This window comes from Spodoptera frugiperda, chromosome 18 (assembly GCF_023101765.2).
Source record: "Spodoptera frugiperda isolate SF20-4 chromosome 18, AGI-APGP_CSIRO_Sfru_2.0, whole genome shotgun sequence".
Lineage (NCBI taxonomy): Eukaryota > Metazoa > Arthropoda > Insecta > Lepidoptera > Noctuidae > Spodoptera > Spodoptera frugiperda.
Window position 1 is genome coordinate 2,766,568 of NC_064229.1, and position 23,053 is coordinate 2,789,620.

Here is a 23,053-nt window from a genome sequence, read left to right on the forward strand (position 1 = left end):
AGCAAATAATATTAACACTGTTATAACTAATATAACAGATAGTAGTTTTAGTGACAAATCTGTGCTGTCTAGAGTGTCTAACAGCACAGAGACACTAGGTTTAAACTAGATTATAAGACAACAGAAGGTACCTTTATAAATCATATTAATGATAAGGTAAATTCTAGCACAACAAAACCATCTCAGAATAATAATACACAGGAGCAGCACAACTTAAAATTATTTTATATTAATATTCAAGGCTGTTTATCAAAAATTTTAGAATTAGAGCTGTTTTTAGAAAAAACTAAGTATGATATAATTTGTCTATCCGAGCATTGGTTAAAGGAGGACCAACTAACATCTTTAAATTTAGAAAATTACAAGGTAATTAGTAACTTCAGTAGAAAGCAAATATTACATGGTGGGTCCCTAATATTAGTTAAAAATAGTATTAAATCTAAAGAAAGGAAAGATATTGTAGCACTTTCAGTTGAACACACCATTGAGTTGTCCTGTGTTGAGCTGGATAGACATGTTGTAGTTTGTGTATATAGACCACCTAATTATCAGAATCTTGCTTTATTTGATTCTGTCATGGAGGATGTTTTAAGAAAGGTTTCTATTAGTCACAAATCAGTAATTGTATGTGGAGATTTCAATATTAATTTATTAGAAAATAGTACAAACAGTATGGAATTGTTAAATTTATTTGGATCATTTGATTTAAAATATATTTTTTAGAACCAACTAGAATAACATCCACTACCGCCACCTGCATTGATAATGTTTTCTGTAATTGTGATTACAAAGAAAAACATATTATAAATAGCTTGCCATCTGACCACTGTGGACTAATGGTTGCGTATAGCTCTTATTTACCTTTGCTAAAAACTCAAATAAGATTTAGACAAACTACATTTAAAAATTTGGAGAAATTAAATAATTCTTTAGCTACTAAATTAAGTATAAAAACATTTGATATTAGTAATGTGAATAAGTTGTACAATGATTTCTTTGAATTATTAAACAAGGAATTTAACAATATTTTGCCAATCAAAAATAAAGATATTCATACCAAATTTGTATTTAGCGATTGGGCTACTGTAGGTATTAGGAAGAGTAGAGATAAACTTTTTGACCTTTATGGCATGAAACCATATAATAACGACCCCCTTTTTCAACAATATGTAACATCGTACTCAAAGACTTTTAGATTAGTGTGCAAAGCCGCAAAACGTCTTTATATCAGCAATAAAATAAAATCAGCTGATGACAAAATAAAGACAACTTGGAAAATAATACAAAATGAAACTGGTAGGAAAAAAATACATAATTCGGAAATTAAGTTAATGTCTGAAAATGGACAAATTTCCTCAAATTATGATGTAGCACAGGAATTTGAAAATTTTTTTACTAATATTCCTATTAAAATAACTAGAGATTTAAATTCTTCAGCCGCACTCTCAACTAGTTTGCTTAAAAAAAATGTAAAAACATGTCAAGATGATTTCAGTTTTCAATATACGAATCCTCTAGAGATCGTTAAAGTTTTTAAAGAAATTAAGATAAAATCAACTGAGGATCTTTGGGGACTATCGGTGAAAGTCTGTAAAACAATTATTCATACTATAGCGCCCTATCTGGCTATGATTTTTAATAAAAGTATAGATGACGGGGTTTTCCCTGACCTTATGAAATATAGCAAAGTTATCCCACTATTTAAAAGCGGTGAAACCACAGAACCTAATAATTATAGGCCTGTATCTATTCTGCCAGTCCTCAGCAAGGTGTTTGAAAAGTTGATATTGTCTCAGATGCTTCATCATTTTAATAAAAACTCTATCTTCCACCATCAGCAATATGGTTTCACTAAAGGTCGTTGTACAACTGACGCCGGTGTTACTTTAATGAAAGAAATATTTGGTGCCTGGGAGGAAGCACAAGATGCCATAGGTGTTTTTTGCGACCTCTCAAAAGCATTTGATTGCGTTGATCATGAGACACTTTTACTGAAATTAAATCATTACGGGATTAGAAACACTGCGCTCCGTTTATTAAAATCATATTTAGAGGATAGGCAGCTGAAAGTTCATATAAACGGGGTTAATTCACAAGGGTCTGAAATAAAAATGGGCGTTCCTCAGGGTTCAATATTGGGTCCTTTTCTTTTTTTAGTCTACATTAACGATTTGCCACTCATATTCGAAAATGAACCAAAAATGGTGCTGTTTGCAGATGATACATCATTGATTTTTAAGATAGGTCGACGTATGAATAATTTTGACGACGTAAACAGCTCCATTCTTCAAGTCTATAATTGGTTTACTATTAATAACTTAGCGCTTAATGAGAAAAAAACCAAATGTATTAAATTTTGCTTGCCAAACGTACAAAATAACGAATGTTATGTTGCTTTAAACGGACAAAAGTTGGAATTTGTTAAGGAGACTATATTTTTGGGGATCACACTAGATGACAGATTACAATGGGGGCCCCACATAAAAGCACTTTCGGGGAGACTAAGCTCCGCTGCTTATGCAGTCAGACAAATTAGGCAGCTAACGGATGTAAATACAGCAAGGCTTGTTTATTTTAGCTATTTCCACAGCATAATGTCTTACGGCATTTTGCTGTGGGGTCGGGCCGCGGATGTAGAATCAATTTTTATTTTGCAAAAGCGAGCTATTCGAGCAATATATAACTTGCCCCGTCGTGAATCTTTGAGAGAACTTTTTAAAACTATAAATATTCTTACAGTGCCTTCTCAATTCATTTACGAAAATATTATGTACGTAAGAAAAAATCAACAATTGTTTGAAAAAAGAAGCGACAGACACAATTTTAATACGAGAGGTAAAAATAAGTTGGCTATACCGCAATTCCGATTGTCCAAAGTGCAGAAATCCTTCATGGGTTTTTGTGTTAAATGTTATAATAAACTACCAACTACCATACTGAATCTGAACGAGAAAAAATTTAAATCTTGTATAAAGCGTGAACTGTGTAAACAGGCATATTATAAACTGTCAGATTATATTGAGGATAAAAATGCGTGGCAGCATGTTGGTCCGGCTCCACTGGACACTCGCTCACACTAGACAATGCTCAAATACGATCACTAGTTACACGTTAACTTAAAGTATTAATTTATTCCAATGCAGTCTAGGGATCCTGTGGCATCAAGCAGATATTTTTTTTATGTGAAAGATTAAATTATATATTATTATTATTTGTATAGAAGCATTATTTCAAAATTGTAAGTGTACATATGTGGGCACTATGTTTGAAATAACCCGCTATTTTATTTTCTTTACAAATTGGTTTTATTGTCCCGTTAGTTTTGACGTATTGTAGTTACATTGCTCCTACATATATATACAATAGATAAATAGTGTATCAGAGAAATTGTAAAAAACTTCTTTTTTAAAAGAGTAACGATGGAGTTTCTTGCTCGTTCTTCTCCATTCGAAGCTACACTTTGGAACGAGCGCCTAGCTTCACTGACAGACAGACTGACGGACAATTCAATTTGACGTTTCAAAAGTGCCTTATTTAGGATTAATTGAAATAAATGCTTTGACTTTGACTTTGACTTTGCGTTCAAACAAGAAGGTGATCAATCAAGCGCCCTCGAGACGTGTAATTGCGTTCTCAATCGACGGAGACGGAGCTTTGCTGCAGATCTTCAAGATTTCTACGTCCGACAGGCTTATACGGTTACGTGCTTAAAAAACGAGATTACAAATGTTGCTAAAACGGTTTTTTAGAGAATTTTATAAGGGTGATCCTCGTTTCCTTATCATATAAACATTATTATAACTTTAACCACAGCCTATGGTAGTTTACAACTGGACTATTGGCCTCTTCTACGTAAGATTTTATTTTTATAGCGCTCGCCGAATATGCTCTTTTTTTTTGAAGTTTAAAGGTCTTATCGGTTCGGAAATACCGTCGACGACACCTCATTTCATAAGTTTTACCAAAATCTACATGTTCTGCAGACGGCTTGGAAATCGCAGTTAATAAGGTGGAGGATTATGAGAGAAACGGGTATATCTGTTAGATATACCAAATTGGTCCTAACCACACTTACAGGAAGAATAGCGGCAGATGTCAATTCTGATCTACCGTTACTACAGTATATAGTTCAAAATGCCACTTGTATTCTTTCAAATATTGTTAAATATCGATATATTTAGCTTTCAGCTACTTACTCAATATTTTGAAACAACTATTTAATACCTATTATGGAATACACTACAGTTGAAACTAGTCGAGTGGCCAATTATTAAACATGAAAGGTTTCACAGAATACCAGTGAGTACACTCGAGCGCCGCTTCCAACCTGAGACGTTACGTAACACTGAATGAGTTGGGAACTAGATTTATTGGCAAACATTTACTTCACACAATTTACAATACACTTATAAATTTGTGACCACCGCTACTCTTGCTGCGGGTGCCGTAGGAGTCGACTAAGGAACTACATAATTAACAAATGGCGCCGCGCTCTAAGATAAATCTGATCCTTTTAAGCTGCGACCTTCAACCTACTCGCCAAGCGCGGAAATTATGGGCAACAACTCTTATGTATAAGGAGGCCCACAGTCCAGTGGATTTTTTGCAGATAAGCCTCATATGGACGTTTGAGGAAGACGATCGATCGAACTTGCGGCCACTTGACCAACGAGGCAGTCCTAACTTATTGTTACATCAAAATTAATTGTATCAAGAACAAGTAACTCACTATAAGTCAAAGTTTCTCACTTCATAACAAGTCATAAAAAGTCGATACGTCACACACTCGTGCGTATTGCTCCAATTAGCGAGCACGATAGTTTTGTGCTCAGCGCTAACATCGTGTTATATTGACATCATGTTCGACATGTTATGTCATTAGCGCAGATACTGACATCATGTTAGGACATTTATTTGTTAAATAAACGCTCTGTCGATGTTCATGTTAGCGAAGTGAAAAATTATTGCATTAACATTTATTTGGAACATAATTAGTCGTGTTTTGAATAAAACTGGTTTTAATATTTGTATGCTAAATCTGTAGTTATCCGATTATACTCGTACATACTGGTATAATATCCCTCCGCTAGTCTAGAATACATTTAAATCGCATTACACAGTCTGAGTCCCGGCTGAGAGCGAGTTGTGTCCATTTTAAATTCATTACAGGCTTGAATTCATTGTTGTCGCAACAAAAAGTAAATACACAAAGAAAGGCTCCTTGTGCTCATTAATCTTGTGCTAATATATTCATAATTATGCTGTTCTTGCCGAGGACTACACGGCTGACGGCGAACTTGCACATTTTAACGTTATTCGAGTTGATACTGTAACGTGATACTGTGGCCAGTGGACATGGGGTTCCTGTCTGTATATATATTTTTTTTAATGGCATTCACATCTCTTGTGTGTGAGACGTATTTGGCCAACTACGACGTTTTGTTCAAAGTAACACATTTGAAAAATGTTCGATGCAATTCGAGGGGAAACAGGAGTTTCCTGTCTGTATATGTGTTTACATAATATATTTTGCATTATGTTACTGTCATGTGTCACATTATAAACGGACCTTAAGTTTCATCACGAATTCTTGATCTACTACACTAAAATACACCGTTTATTTAGACGCACTAATCTCTGAAACTACTGATTCGATTTGAAAAAATATTTCAGTGTTGAATAGTCCATTTATCAAGGAACGCTGTAGGCTATAAAACATCACGTGACGATCAAAAGGAGCCGAGCAGAACGGGTGAAACCGCGTGAAAGTAGCTAATCGAAGATTGAATGCTTAGTTTTTAAACTTATCTTAAACTATAACCGACCTACTAAGTAATAGTTCCAATCCAGTGCTCCAGATTGAGGAGAGCGAGCCAAAAATATGAGTTGTATTGTACCGTTTATACAATACCGTGCAGACAATGGTACAAATAGTTTTCCATTAGCGCTATTTACTACAATAACTTGGGGTCCGGCCGGGGGTGTCGGGGTCCGCGTTGCCATGGTAACGTGAGACAATGGCCCCCAACAATGGAATGACGTAACGAGTTTTTAACAGGTCATTTATGTTCCCGTTGTCTTTTTCTAAAGTAAGTACATCTACATTCAGTAATTGTTAGTTTTATTCTATTGTTTTGTATTTACTTGAGTATTGCTATTGAAACTATTTTCATAAAACTTAGCAAAGTATTTTCTCTCCTCTTCATGATAACTAAATTGTTATTGATGAAATGCTTCATAAACAGGCTACAACTCTTTAAATAATAAGTTCTTTTTTATGTCAAAACTAAACGCCTGTACAACATAATAGTACTGAAACTGAATCATAACAATAAAATGTTCAGTTACATTAAAAAAATGCTAAACTAAACGTGTTAATTTAAAGAATCGATAGTGAAATGTTAATAAGCCGCTAACGACAGTTTAATGCACAAAGTTGCCTGCACCTGAGAGTGGCGGCGACACTAACGCCCTCTGCCGAGCACTACGTTAAACTTGAACAACAGAACAGGCAAAGGAGTGAAAAAGTGAAGCACTGTGTAATATAGTTTGTAAAATAATGAGTTACTTCGAAAGCACGATGCTGTAGGAAATAATAACCATTACAAGTACAGCATGGAGTAAATCTATAATTATCTGTATTACTTACATATCGAATTGTTATGAGAATTTATCCAAGGTAGATGATGATTGCTACAGAAATTTTAATGTTCTAGAACATTCTTCTACATGAACTACTGGAACCATCAAAACATAACGATATCAAGCTAGCAACAACAGAAAACACAGTAATCCAAGTTTCCCACCGACTTACAAAACAAAATCTTTCCCAGAATCTCGTCCGGTATAATACGGGGTCTGATGAAGCACCGCTCCGAACTCGCCGCGGAAACTAACAAACTTTCAAGTGTTATTGAATGTTTTAAAAGAAAACGCTAGACTTTGACGATATCTCAAAGATTAAAGAGGAATCCTTGGGAACAAGCGGCGAGGTGGCGAGCTGGCGAGCTGGCGACGTCGCCGACCGCAAAACTTGCGAGCTACATGAGATGTGGCCGGCGATAGTTGGTGCCAAACGACATTCTACTTGGACAATGTTTTTTTGAAGTTGGTCGGCGGATAAATGTTAGGAGTGATATAAGGATAACAGAGCTTCGCTGCTCTTTGTGTCGGTGAATGCGATGTTTGGTCGAACGAGTTTCTATTCCTTATAATAATATTGTTAAATGTGTATTTCAGGCATCCTTACATAATTATGTAATAGCGTGATAAAGTAAAAAATATTGAATGCATTTGATTTGACTGAACTTTACAAATGAAGATTTAAATATCATTGAAATAGTTACGAAAGTAGCTTATATTTTTATAACGCACTACGTAAATATTTTATATACACTTGCGAGCACATAATTAAATTGTTTTCCATATAACATGCGTTATTAATTAATAAATTATTTGTATCAAAGAAGAATTAATTTATCAAGAAATAAAAATGAAAAAACGTTAGTGGCTCCGTTTCTTTGCTCTCAAGTACTCGTACGCCTACCTCACATCACTAAGTAAACAATGACTGTATTAAACAAACCCAGTTAAAAACAAACTGACCACGAGATGTATTACTGATGGACCGGTTCACTTGTTAATGAGCATCATGACCGGCTGATGCTGCTAATCCTCGAGGACCTTCCTTACCCCCAACCCTTCCCCTTCTCAACCCTTCAGTTATTGTTTATTGGTTCACAATGATTCACAAGATCCCTTGAAGGTTTTTTATTAAGTACATGCCATTTTAAAGCTGTAATTAACAAATTGAAATGCTCTTGTAATGAGTACAGATATTTTCACATATATACAAGTTGAACTCGGGATCTGAAACAGCTGTCGACTGTACAAATATTTACGATCCCGTACAAAGCAGGAATCGAACCCCAGCCTCGACTATGCCGGCTGTATCAACACTCTTTGATGGGTCACTGTAGCGCTCCCGTATTGGGAGGCCATGTTTGTTACCGGTTACAGAGTGTGGAATTTAAATGTGAACATTACATACATACATACATAACCTCACGCCCATGGGGGTAGGCAGAGGCAATAGAACGCCAATTGCTACGAATCTTACATGTCTCTTATGCTTCATCAGTATGAAAATACTGAAACAGTATTCAATATACAGTTCCAGTTGTATAGTCATCGAATATGTATGTATATAATTCACTTGTAAACAATTACTACTTATTCAAGAATAGGTTTTCAAAGGTTCATTATCAAAAATTTAAGGGATTTTTAACAGTCTTACGAAGGCGAATAATTATAAGGTACTAACAGAAGGTTGTGTTAATTGTACTGAAGCTGAGGGAAGGTAATTCGAACCGATGAGCAGCCTGCTATTATCGACTGAACCTACTTCTACTTCCGCCGGAAATGGGAGCTGAAGTCGTAAAGAAATTTGAGGTTTTATTGCCGCCAGAGTTCCACGGGACGGTATTTGGCTGAAGTCATGAAAATCAGATCAGTTTTACAGGAGTTAGAGTAATTTTATTTATATTATGAGTTGTTGAACTTTTTATGAGACATGTCACATCGAGAAAGCAAAGGCTACAGTTATAATTAAAAAGTAATTAAAAGTTTTTTATTACAATTGGAAGTCACTTGAGTACGTTTACAAACATACAAATTCACATACACATATTATGACACCCAGATACATTCTGTCGTGGCTTGAAACTAGTCGATCAACAATTACGTAAGTAAAACTCTAATACCTAATTCGTATAAATAATATCAAAGTATAATAAGTGTACTTAAAACTACTACATAATAATTACAAATAGAGTATAACTACAGCTGCGACACACTAACAGTCCACTTCGCTAACAGTCCCCACGGTCCCTGTTGCCACACACACACACACACACACACATATTCACCGAAATATTTGCTTACCGAGGATAAAACGAACCGAACCCATGTACATACGCAGGGTACCGGCCCTGCCCGCATCTGAATACATGCTCCAGTTTCGGATTTCGGATGAAAAAATATATTCATGTTGTGAGTTCTACTGAGTGGAAGTAGAGAGTTAAACATTTCAATATACTGGAATTTTTAATCTGTAGCGATTTCAGTTATGCATAGCACGAGATTAAAAACATTGTAGAATGAAAATCTCGGTCTAAACTGTTAACGCACTGCAAAGCTTAAAAAAACAATCCATGATTTTATTACGAACAATTTAAATCATATATTACGTAAACAAAACATTTATACGAGTCACACAATAAGTTTACATGCAGAGAATACCTCCGACATTTTGCAAACCTACATAAATAAGGGCCGGAGCAAACGGAATATAAAACGCAATAACACACACGTCAATATGCATCGCAGGTGTTCGCCTTCCAATATTAATACTGTGCTGCCCGACTAATATGCGCATTATGCATGAACGTCGCAATTTGACGCACGCACGACAAGACGCGCGTGCGAGCGACGCCTTATTATATGTTTGTTTATGTTTTATGTATATTGTGCGGTGCGGAGCCTGCGCTTAATTGTCCGTCGACTTTATAATATTATGTGATATCACTATGTTCGAACGATTAACTTAACTGTTATTGTATCTGTAATTATACTAATACAACGTACTAGAGCACTAAGTATGGAAACCTCAATTAAATTAGCATAGTCTCACTTAAAAACTAATTTAATTTTTAATTACACAAAGCTTTACTGTTCACAATCTCTTTACTCTATTAACAAATGAGAAAAAATATCATAGAGCATAAAGAGTATAGTTCCCTTTGTTAGTACATCGCGTGTATGACCTGGGTCTAGATAGTACATTATACGGGCTGATAGTGATCCTAAACAGTATTCGTACACAATGGTCAGCAAACTGCCCCTATGTACTATGTGTGGCGGCCATTTTGTGTGCAAACAATAGGAGTAGTGAGTGATATTTTTATATTAATTCGTATCAAAATTTAGGCTCTCTCATTACTTCGTGGGATGTTGTACTTTGTTGTACGTGCCCATAGTGCATTTATCGAAGAAGACTATGACATCACACAATGACTAATAGAAGCCGTGCAGCAGGTGAATATAAATGTAGATAGTTATGTACATAAGATGTAATGTACAGTAAATAGACACTACATACTAATCTATGTAAGAAATGAACCACCCTGTAGCATCGACCTCGTTTCCTAAAACACTTCTCAAACAAAATGTCTGCCGGAAATAATTGAAGCAATAAGTTTCAGTTTACGGACAAAAAACTGAAACCTGAGAGCGAAGACTGACAGAACTAGGCTGAAACGCCTGAAACCGAAGGAGTTCTCTTCGAGTGTTGTCACAAATATTTTTGAGGTAATGAACTTTGATATTTATTAAAGAAAATGTAAACAGAACGACTGTTTATAAATAAGACGTATAAAATCGTAAATAACGTGTAGGTATTACGTGTAGACGTTTAAATAATAATGGGAGAATACAAGAAAAAGTGATAATAAACCCGTATAAACGAAACAACTGCAGGTGCTGCCTTCCTTTTCTAAACAATTTATATTATGAATACACCATAAACCATTGAAATTTTTTGCTTAAAATCCACCCAAATCTTCAAGTTACCGATGACAACATATCAACTATATTGATTTGATCCCACAACAAAATATAGGGACAGCTATTTCTCAGATATTCTTAGTTTGTTTCGGGCTCTACGGCGTAGCGTGATAGATGTAGCCGTCTACGGCGTAGCGTGCTACGATTTGTATTCGTAGCGCGGTGTAAGAGTATTTTTGATCAACATTTACTAGATGCTATCGAGTTATTCATCGCAGCTCTTTCCGGGCTGTTACAGCCTGTTTGCTGAGAGTTTCATAACTTATCATAGTGACAGTGAGATTTTTTACAAAAAGAAGCTTGTATTTACAGTTGGATCAGTGTGACGGAGAGATCAGAAAGCCTCATTCATAATTTTGTTGACAAGTGAAAATAAAACGTCGCTTTATTCGAAAGATAATTCCGCGAAATGTTTGGAGCGTCAAACAAATATTTTTATCGAATAGCGGACAAAGGCCCACTTATATCTCCCTAAGTACATCCACATTCCATCGCTGGTCGTTTGTTTAAGGCTTTAATAAAACCTCCTCGAGTGCCTCCCGCGTCTTGTTTCACTTGTTTGAAAGTCACATTGTTGACATTACCGACATTTTGATGTTTTCAACATTGAACGTATTTTTCCTCCGTCGAAGGTTTAAATAAATTCATTTTATGTTACATACCGATTTGTCTGCGACTTTAAATGGAACTTACCTGAAACAGAAATGAATAATGTTAGAACATCAGTGAACACAAACAAACAGAATCATTAGGTTACTATTATAAATTAATTGAAAAGCCATAAAGTAGCTATTTAACATAAAATCAACATTATTATGACATGTATATTGACACGTTTGTACTGATACTATTAAATAAATATTAATTAATAATTAAATACTGATCAGTAGAACAGTAATTAATGTCAATATTTCCATCCAATGGCCGTTAATTTTCATGAAATATGACTATAAAACTTGTTTTATAATAAATAAAATATTTCACATGAAACAAAAGCAGCGTGCGAGCTGCGAGCGGCGGGCGGCGAGCTGCGAGCTATGAGAGCTGCGAGCTAAAGTTAATAAAGTCGAGCGAACAATTTAAAACTAGGAAGTTGGCGATAAGCCGCAGTTTGATTGCCTCACTAATAAATATATTGTTCGGCAAAGGGGAAACTTTCATAATACACCATTTACTTATTTTCATAGTCGACGATAATCCTGCTCATATTATGAATGCGAAAGTTTGCATGATTGTGTGTTTGTTACTCTTTCACGCAAAAACGGATGAAGGAATCGAGATAAAATTTAGAACAGGGGTAGATTATGGTCTGAAATAACACGTAAGGCACTTTTTATTACACGGGAACACGGACGAAACCACTAGCAGAAGCTAGTATTCAAATAGATAAACATAGCAAGCTAGTTTAAAATGCTAAAAGACAGACAGGTACAACAGACATACAACATAAAGAACCTCCTCCTTCTTATAAAATCGGTTAAAAAGGCCAAAAATATAAGCTCTAGGTTATTATTAAAGTCTAAATTGAAAACATCTATCAAAAGATAAGATGGTAAATGTGTTGAATAAATACAACATGTAAATAATTTCAAAGAATATTTCAGGCTAAACCTGCCTTGAACTGAAAAGCTGCTTATTACAGGAATATATCCCGATCCGCAATTTTTCTCATTCATAGTAGGCTTATTAAAATGTTCAAGGATGTTCGTGATGCGAGCTTTCATTTCAGTGATGAAAGCTCATCGCAGCTTTAATATGTTTGTAACTTGGATTACTGGAGGAAAGTACACGCCTTTATACGGGGACCGCTGATGTTGGCTGCCTACTCAAATTGTGAATTATGTTGTAATTGTTTAAATCCAAATGATGCTCATTTAAATTTATTATTGTAATAACTATGAATAACTAAACTGACCATTCGCGTTACACATCAAACATTGCCAATACAATTGTCATTATCACGTTTATTATTTAATTGCTTTTGACAGCTGCTTAGTCCCATGCGATAAAAGTGTCCTATGTGTTATTCCAGACCGACCGTAACGTAACCTTGTTCTAAATTTCACCACAATCCTTTCAGCCGTTTTCACGTGATTGAGTAACAAACATACATATAAATACATAAACATACAAACTCGAAAACATTCGAATTTATAATATTAGTAATATGCCTATCCTTTCCCGGTGATGTTTGTATAAAAAAATGCCAAACACTTCCACGTAACACGAAACTACGAATTACAAGGAAGCTCAAAGGAAAACTAATCTCCGCTACGCCGTAGCGCTACGGGCTACGAGCTACGGCTACGAATAGATCGTAGCCTAGAAAAACAACTCTGTTGTCGATGAATTTGTATCATAAATACAATTCAGAAAGTTTAAGTTGTCGATGCGTCATACAATAGTAAATATAATACATACGACATTATTTCCTAAATGTGTCAGTTTGCCGTATGTTATGAAATCTACAAGTGCTATTCTATTTCATCAAAATCACTCAATAAATAACAAAATATTTTACCAACATAAAAATACATAAGTAATCAAAGCCCAGAAAAGATTCAAAATATGTACAGCCGACGAGTAATCTCAACACACATACGTACGCCGCCTTAAACCGCTTAAGTAATCAAAGGCAACTCTTCCATTAACGCGCTATGGTGAATTAAAACACGTGCGGAGTCCCGTAGCCCCGCAGTATACAACATACCCCGGGATTCTTGGGGGAACTTCCCGGAATTGAGGGAAGTTTTCGTCACAACACATTCCGCGCGTTCCCAGCAATAAACAGGGGAACGACAGAAGTTGTAGTACGGTTGTGATTGCGACTATGTGGGGATTGGGGGGTCAGTATTTGATAAGGAGTCATAAATGATTTATGACACTATTTTTCAAATATCAATCACATTACAGATGAAAACCAAATACTCAAAGATAAACGAATACATCTCGAATGATTCTTTCAAAGATCCCATCGACTTGTTCCTCTGTTCTCTCCCACACAGCGACATATACTCGCAACATACTTCACAATGTTGCTAATATAATTATTTCTGGCGATTCTAAAGCAAAGGGCAAACTTGTCAGAGAAATAGAATTGAATTAAACTCGCTTGTGCCCGTTTGTGCCCGGATTAGATTATTCTTAGCGACAACAAACTGGATCACGTTGCCTTACAAATTACTTGAAATAAACTTATTATGTTCTTGTGTTTGTGACTTCGGATAACTTCCATCTCGCTTCGGATTATATTTTGCAATGATTTTTAATGGTCTGCTTTCGTTTTTTCCCGTGGAGGTCCTAAATATAGCTGCTGAGCGTGAACGACGGCGTTTTATTCTTGTAATGAACAAGCAATTTTATATTGAATATCATTAATGATCAATGACAAACCAGGATAACTAAATATAAGTAAACCCGAAACAGGAGTAAAATAATATTGTATAGTCATATTCTTGAACTCATTTTTCATTTTATTTCATAACAGATGAATAATACAAAAAAATATATATATTTATATCAATATTTGGTAATATTAATGATAATAAACATTTTACTGGCTTGTTCGTAAATACTTTCAAAACAAATACAGGTTAACTAGCGACCTCCGTTTCTCACGGAACAAATGGGACCTTTCTTGACTACCCCGATACAATACAATACCAGTATTTTATCATAGATGGCGCTGTAAACTAGGAAGCGAAAACCACCCCTTGCTTTACTTCACGCATTCAACGTAGCTACTTCTCTATATTGCTTCTAGCGCCTCCCAGCGGGCGGCAAAGGAACTTATAACACGCTAACACATCTCTCAGTTCATACAACTTGCGATAGATGGCGCAAAATAAAGTTTTTGTCGAGCTACTGCGATGTTTTTAGTGATCATCTCTTTCTATTTGTAGTAAATTATATGATATTTTATTTAAGTATGCTTACCTTTAACAGATGAGGATCCCGCTCCGCAGCGTCCAGCAATGACTCCGCCTCGCTCAGCCAAGCGACGAATTTCTCCAGCGAACGATCGAAGTTCTGCAGCGATGATACAGCTGAATGCAACGCTTTGCCTCGAGCGACAATGCTGGGAACGAATTGAACAATATTAAAAAAAATCTAAAATACTTATTTGGAGAAATGTTCAAAACATATCTTAATACTGAGGAAAGATAACAGTGAGTTGATTTTTTTAAAAATCACACTGTGAACAGTAATATTTTCGAAAAATTTATGATATTATAAGTTAAAAACTTTACTGTTCCACATTGGAGTTGTAATTTTAATTAAAATTGTTATTTTAATCAAAACTTTGTGAATAAAATATTCATGGATTCTTGTGCTAAATAGAATATTTATGAGTTTATATGAAACCTTGTAGAATATTTAAATATTTAATTAATTTACGTTCCACTGTACCGTGCCAAATAGAACAATAACCCCAACTAGTACACTTTTGAACTACATTTTATAACTATGTTTGCTTTGCTGGGAATTAAATAAATTATGTTGGGTAGAGGACGTGACAGTCACTGATTTTTGTGACTTCATCGAAAGAGTAGAGTAACATCCCCAAAAGCTAACCAGAACAGTTCTACACAAATGCAACAGATGTCGCCTTATTTCAGTACAACTCGCTACGTACAGAGGCGTCTTTTAACTTAAAGTGCCATAAAAATTACTTACATGCTTGATATTTAGTTAAGAAATGGTTGTTTTACGTAATAATAGTCATACCTGTTGTTCAGCTCATTGTATCTATGGTTGATAGCCTCAGTGGAACGTTTGATGCGAGTAGTATCGTCGTTGCGATACACCGCAATGAGGCGTTGGGTCAGCTGGCCAAACAGTTCGATCTGGTGTTTGTATTGATGCACTTCAGCGTGGAATGACTGCAGACAATAAAATAGAATTAGAAACATTACAAATTACTTAAATAACTAAAAGAAAAACATCGGTGTCGTACTGCCATCTAGTGGATGACTCCGGAAGTTTTACCAAGAGTTTCATTCGCCCTGTAATAGATGGCAGCACATTAAAGTCTGGTTAGTACAAATGTCTGGTCGTAGCAATAAAGATCGGGCACAGAGATAACCGTAATTAATGTAATTAAATTGTTTTAATAACATTAACATTAATTTCGTTGGAAATTAAATCGTCGAGGAGTCACGCCATGTTTTTGTTCCTTGTGTATGGAAGAAATGTTTATTTTTATTGCCCCCATAATAATAAAGATAAATTATGAAGGTGGCTGCCGGAGGACTTTGAAATAATCGAGACTTGTAGAAAATAAGGGTTTAATTACTTTAAAATTACAATAGTTTTCTTATGTCTAGACTTGGACGATGCTAGTACCAAAGTGAAGAATTTATTGATACATTGATTTTATCCGAATACAATTGTACGTGGATGCAGATGCCACATCAGCATTGTGAAAGTAAGTCATGAGGCGGCGACACGAGGAGTCGACTCAGCATATTGGATGTCGCAATGTTCCGAAATTATGTCGATTTGTGCGTCAATGGCTATCATGTCGCTATCTAAATGAAGTGGTGTAGGCAGGGCACGTAACACTTCCCCCCTCAGAACAGCAACTATTTGAGCAACTTTAGCGAGAATGTTGCTGGCATCTGGTTCTCGGTGAGTGAAGATACGAAGAAGATAAGAAGGCAGAGTTTGTTTTTATTTTTGTTTTTTTACCATCTCTTCATCTTTAATATCTCGCGAAATCAAAACAATTATTACAAACAAAGATAAAACAATAGTCCACTATCTAAGAGTTGCTGCCTGAACATAAAATACAGGCAAGTGACCTCACTTGCATGGAACCTTCCATGCAAAGTGGAATATGAACGGGTCTCGCGGCCGGCGCCCAATTAACGGGGATTTATGGCGCGCATACGAGCAACTTCTGCTATTACCCGTAACTTACGCCAGGAAGCCATGCTTTAAGAGTTTCAGTAATGTGTGCGAAAAAAGCAGTAAATGGGAAAGTTTTCCGTAAGTACTCTTTTATGATATCATATTAAATGGTAGGAAGTTAAAGTTTTACTGACCACAGCTCTAGCTTTAAGTTTACCAAGCAAAGTATTTTTTGAGTTTCGGTTTACTGCTCAAGCAAAAATACTATAGATTTTTTCAATAATGGAAAATTGTAAGCAAGTAACATCATGAAGTATAGAATCGTCCCCAAAGTGCTATACTACGGTCACCCCCATTGCAAGGGACTAATAATTGTCAAAAAGTAAGCACGTTCAGCTATTCCTTCGGGGAATAACCGCCGTGATGATACGTTATGTTTCTTAACTTCCAGCCCAGAGAGGTCTGCTATCAGTTACAAGCCCAACCCAGTTACCAAAACTTCGGGAAAAAGTAACTTTGTATGCAGCCTATTTGGTATCTACATTATTCATGGGTGTTCCCATTCTACCTATTGTTTTTAAAAGGACACCCATGTCGATATCAACTCAGTGGAAGACTTTCTCCAACTTTTGGAAAAATCGAAGTCTTAAGGTAAATGGCTTAAGGCACAAAGTCGCTTAAAAGTTGTGGTGTCTTTGTCATAACTTGGTGTGTTTGTAACTGAGACGTGTAGGTATGTGTGTGTGTGTGTATAAACTCGTCGGGAGTAATTATGCAAATGTACAAAGTTTCCGCCGTCGTCGGCGCTAACCACTTCGTTCATATTTTTACTGATTTCCTCCACAAGCAAATTATATTACTGTATTGCTGCCAGTTTTTGTTTTGTTAGCGCTGTGGAGGGGACAGTTACTGGGACGGAGGGTTCACACTCACTCCGTTAGTGTTAAACTTTGGTAGCATTTGAGACCAGTTTCAGTTAATTAGTGGATTGTAGGCCGTGAGGACTGAAGTAGACTTCGAAGGAACAGTGACATCTTTGTTTATTATCTCATAGTACTATTTATTGTACCGTAATGGACTTAATGGCTTTCGTTGGATAGTACACCTATGCCTTTATGTAAATTGATTATTAAATGATAGAAATCTTTAAATTACAGACAATAATGGCGTATTCATGTTACAAAATTATCCTAAGTACTTTTTATATCGACACAGCTAACATGGCTACAGGCAAAGCGTTTTGAATAAAAAAGGTTTGTACATAAATTTCTCTTGTCATTTAAAATCAATGTAACAGGCATCTTCGAAATCACGCCAGTCCCCTGGAACTGAACACTCCACATTACACGACAATGTCGCGACACGTCGCCGGATTGCTTTCATTAATGGATTCATGTATCGAGAATCAGATCTCGAGTGAACGGATGAACGAATGAATGGAATGAATGAGCGAGAAAATACCGCGTCGGTCGTGTACCGCCGAGTTTCCGACTCGTGTCATTTTCTCCGAGCCGTTGTTATTGGCTCGGTTTATAGTGCCATTGTGTTCCCTTTATCCATGGTTTTATGAAACATAATACATAACAACGCGATATTTTTACGCTCCTACAAGTAGGTAGATAAGCTATGATATTTTACTCCCACGTTTTGCTAAACACAAATAAGTTATTATAAGGAGAAATAACAAAGGTGTTATTTCGGCGTGAAACCTTCAAACTTCATAATGTTCTAAAATAAGATCTTCAGTCTGACTAGAGAATTGGACCCTAAACTCAGTAATTCCACTAGTTAACCAATATATATGTACTAAAGCAATATTGTTTTAATTGAGTAGTTACGAAGATATTATATGAATTTATATTAATGGACAATATACTTTCACATATCCTATCATATCAATCGAAATAGCTTCAATCTAAGTAAATCAATTTGAATAGAAATGTATTGTCTGTCCGTAGCAGGCAGTACAAGGCCTCGAGGCGTACAGGCCGTAATGCCTGCTGACAGGTACACGCTGCCGGCTGCTGGCTCATCCAAGATGATTTGACAGTATAATGTCCATTCAGGATAACGTACACACATATACACATACATACACTATGTACACACGTATAATACACATCAAGATATGCAAAACCAGTATAAGGTGACCGTTGAACGTACGGAAGGATCATAGAAAGTTAGACCGTGATAAAGTGGACTAGGATGGCTTGATGTGAAGTCGTGTATATGTACATACCTATACCAGAAGATCTAACATCTATAACAACCTATCAGTATTTTTATTGGACTTTAGACTTTATATCCAAATGGTAAAGTTGAAAATCTAATTTGAAAGTAAGGTGTAGGTTGTAGTGCGAAATGATACGAGTATTAGTATACAGAAACTGAGTAAAAGACAATATGGCGTCGCAAGCAATGAACTGAGATAACATATAGTGACGTCACACGTTACTGTTACATGATACACGTTACATGTTGCGACGTTACGCGTAAAATAGTGGTTGAGTAATCAGCAACTGTTCAGCCGTGTAATAGAATCTCTAAGGTATGATGCGGGCTACTACACATGATGTGAGATTACAAATCTTTGTTTATGAATTTAACATGATATCACAGATCTAATAGGTGGTGAACTTGTGAACACAATTCTTTCTGCAGTGACTTATTATCCTTATAGTAAAAGAGAGTGCCAATCTTTATTGTCAGTCACCAGGTATATTTTATCGGACTCCAGCTTAATTGCGTACTTCACTTAGAATATCAACATTAATCATAAACCAGTACATACTTTTGTAATGATATTTAGTGAATCGAATGCCCGTAATGAACCAAAAATACTTTTTCAATGTTCATCAAGCATTTCTTACACTACACTTTAAGTAGACATTAATGAAACATTACTCCATAAGACAAGATTACATTTACACACGAGCTCATCCCCTGATGCCACGAGTCCACCAGTAGTATAGCAGCACACACGCGGCTCGCAGACGACACCAGCTTACCGTGCCGGTCACGTCCACAAAGCTAATACAAAGTGCGGCGGGCGACGCACGCTTTGCAATTTTATCACCTTTTTATTATAAAAATGTTAATTTACATCGCCGTTGGGATGCTGGGCACCATGTGGGATATGTGCTGGAGATGAAGGTTCGTGGCAGTGGAGTGGAGTGTGAAGACTCAGTAGCTAGTGTACGTAGATTGTCAGTAATCTCTAAGTTTCGATAAGTTCTTAATAAAGCAGTACACTGCAAATTTTATCTCTCATCAGTCACTTTATTCTATTTCACTTTTTGAATACTTAGATTATGCCATCAAACTACTAAAGCTATCCGGCATCCTACCAAAAACTTGGTAAAAGTAATGATACAATCGGATCATTCGGATTACAATTGTGTCAGAAGAATTGATCTGAACCTGCCCTACGCTATCCGTCTAATGTCCAGCTAAATATAATGTTTGTGTTTACCTTCTGTTCCCTGAGCTGCATCTCCAGCACATCAGCGGTGTTGGCGGGCGGCTGCATGGCGGCCAGGCGCGCCTCCATGCGCGACAGCCAGGCGTCGGCGTCGCGGCGCCGCGCCTCGTAGCGCTGCGAGTCGCCCAGCATGGCGTCCAGCTGCGCCTTGCGCTGCAGCACGCGCGCATTGGCCTCGTCCCAGTGCTCGCGGAGGGCTGTCACTGTAGGAAGAAAGAAGAAATTTAATATCGTTGTAAATAGAACTAGGTACACTTTTTATACATCTAAAACGGTTAAGCAGAACAAAATTATGACGTTTTTATTGAATGATTCATCTTCAGCTTCTTTTATTAATAGACCCCTAAAAATACCCACTGACCGGACAGTGTATGAACAAATCACATAAAGAAAACCATTTTTGCATTATTGTATCGCACGTCATACGACAGCGAAGTCCGGTATAAAAAATACCAACTAGAAGAAATTCCTGGATATAATTCATATCAATTTATTCACATCGTATTCAATTAAAATTATTTGGATAATACACGTCAAAACTTCCATTATCATTGCTTAACCAACTCACATTTTGAACTTATGATTATCTTATCTTTACATTTCATTTCAGCTTTTTCGCCTAATGTTAAGAGTCCTTACATTCCCAGTGCATACAGAAACTCAGTTTATGTGTATCTAATTAGGTTAAAAGTAAAGCTAAATAACTTTGTCGTAATAAATCTGTAACACGGATTCACTACTCATAATATTTTGTATACTCGTGTAAACCGACATTTTCAGTGGAAACCATTAGCGTAATTTGTTTCATTTCTTATCTACATACAGTAGGAACATCTTAAGGCTTCTCTTTTATATACCCAGTTCATATTTACCTCTGTACGTCTGTGGCCGTCCGCGCCTCGAGTATCTCACGACAGACCTACTTACGATAATTAATTACTTCGAGTCTGGCACTGTGGCACACTGATAACGTTGGACTGTGATAACTGGTAATTAAACGAAAAGGTGAAAGAATGAGATCTACAACATATCTCCTTGAAGGATTTCCATTTGTAGGTGTAATATTATGACCCGATACAGGAATGTAATACAACAGGGCCGCGAAGAATGCGCCGCCGCTGCCCTCGTACCACCGATATATTACCCGACACACTCATAACCGAATATTCACAACACATTCTTAACGAAAGCATTACAAGGATACGCCGCACAAACATATTACTACAACTCCCATATGTGTGATACATTTTTATCATGATACATACATTTATTATAAGCTGCGCCCAAAGGGATCGGTTTGTCAAACTAAACCATGTCTATATTAATATCTATTCACAATTCCAGATCCTCGCTGTACGTACTCCAGCTGTAGGTATGTAATTCAATATCGTAAATACGCGAACCGTCATAGTTTGTTTTCCATCGCATTATACAGGCACATCTCCAGTAATGTTATTGAAGAAAACCGGCGATGTATTCTGAAAGAGATTTTCGTTCGCGATTTGACGAGACGCAAAGATTTCTGAGTACTGTTATCTTGTAGATCAAGCCATGGATAAGTAAATATGGAATAAGTTGGAAATAAATTGCTTTTGAACAGTATTCGCAGTATCTGTGGGTAGATGTTAATGTGTGGCGGGTGGTCGCCGGGTCGCTGGCTGGGGATTGTTTGACGTCTTAATGGAGTAGTTATCTCACGCAATCTGTCTGAGTGCTCTCACAGCTCACTGTGTCACGCGTCACGCCCCGCGCGTTTATAATAAAAAGTCACTTATTGTTATGATGTTTTGTGTATTCTGTTCAAGTTGTTCGGAACAAATATGATTAAAACCTGCAATTTTCTTATTTCCCTCGAATACGCCGCCATTTTGCGCACAAACATTGTTAATTCAACAAACAAACAAATAATACCTCAACACAAACATTAGAAGCAATCTCATACACATGCACGACTTTTATGAATTAAATATCATGCATTTCAAAACAAATTGCATTGAATTTTCAACCTTACCAAGTATGGAATATGATTCGGTTTATAAATGACGGTGAAAGGGGCGAGACTTGTGGAAATAAGCCGATGCTGAGTTAGAAATGTGAATATTATAATGAAGATGTATTTTGAGATCTGTCTGTCTGTCGGCCTGCCAGCACTCGGGCTAATTAAAATGGCCGTTTTGATACAAAACACAAAGTCTTTGTTATTTGTTCAAAGTAAGATAAACTGTATATTTTAGCGTAAATAAACGTTGAGCTACTTGATACTATTTTACTAAACTGTTTAACGTTCACTAAATACCTTCTAAACCTAACATAAAGAGTCCCTAGAGACTGACTTTCCCACCAAAATGTAGACAACATTAAAAAACTTTGACACACAGTGCTCGAACGCGCGTGTCACCTGGACAAAATTGCGCGCACTACAAATGAGGTGCACACTGCGAGGGAAATGGTTCGGCTCTAAGGTCGTTACGTGATGCCAAGTGCAATACTGTATGAGTAGTGTCGGGTAGTTATTTCATATTCAGGATTCTGTGGGATTCGGTATCGCGGATATAATGAAGATAACGATAACTTTAAACATTGCAACGATATTATTATAAATCGGGCAATTTTATTCCTTGTGAAATGTGTTTCAGACGATTTAGAGGGAATTTTATGTCAATAAAGAGGGATGATCCAGTTTAGCCCATAAAACCAGAATTATTATCGTCAAAGATCATTGAAGCCGTCCATTACAAGCAGTTTCCGCGTAAAAAGAAAAGTAAATACAAATAAAATAACAATAATACAAGTTAACGTCCTTCCTATGGGGTTGTAAAAGTTTGACGACATCCCATTACTGCGGCGTACATAAACTCGCACATTTAATTCTATTATAGTCATAACAAATGTTTGCTTTCAATCTTGGTCCCTGTTTTATGCGATTAGTAAAAGATTGAGTCCATGTTGATCTACTAAAATAGAATTCGTTTAAGATAGATTTACATTTTAATTTTGTTGACGAGAGAAAGATTATGACGTGATACATTTTAAGATTAGTACAGAAGTCAGTGAATAATAGAAAAAGATATATTTGTCACAGTTCTCTCACTTAAC

The 23,053-nt window shown here is 36.3% G+C and overlaps 1 protein-coding gene across 1 annotated transcript in view; it reads right to left on the bottom strand.

Moving 5' to 3' along the window:
• The window catches only part of LOC118277991 (dystrophin, isoforms A/C/F/G/H), a 438,713-nt gene that overhangs the window by 274,012 nt on the left and 141,648 nt on the right, over positions 1-23,053 (bottom strand). The window contains 1 exon segment of the mRNA XM_050700084.1: positions 14,560-14,701. Within this exon segment, the coding sequence (XP_050556041.1) occupies positions 14,560-14,701 (142 nt within the window).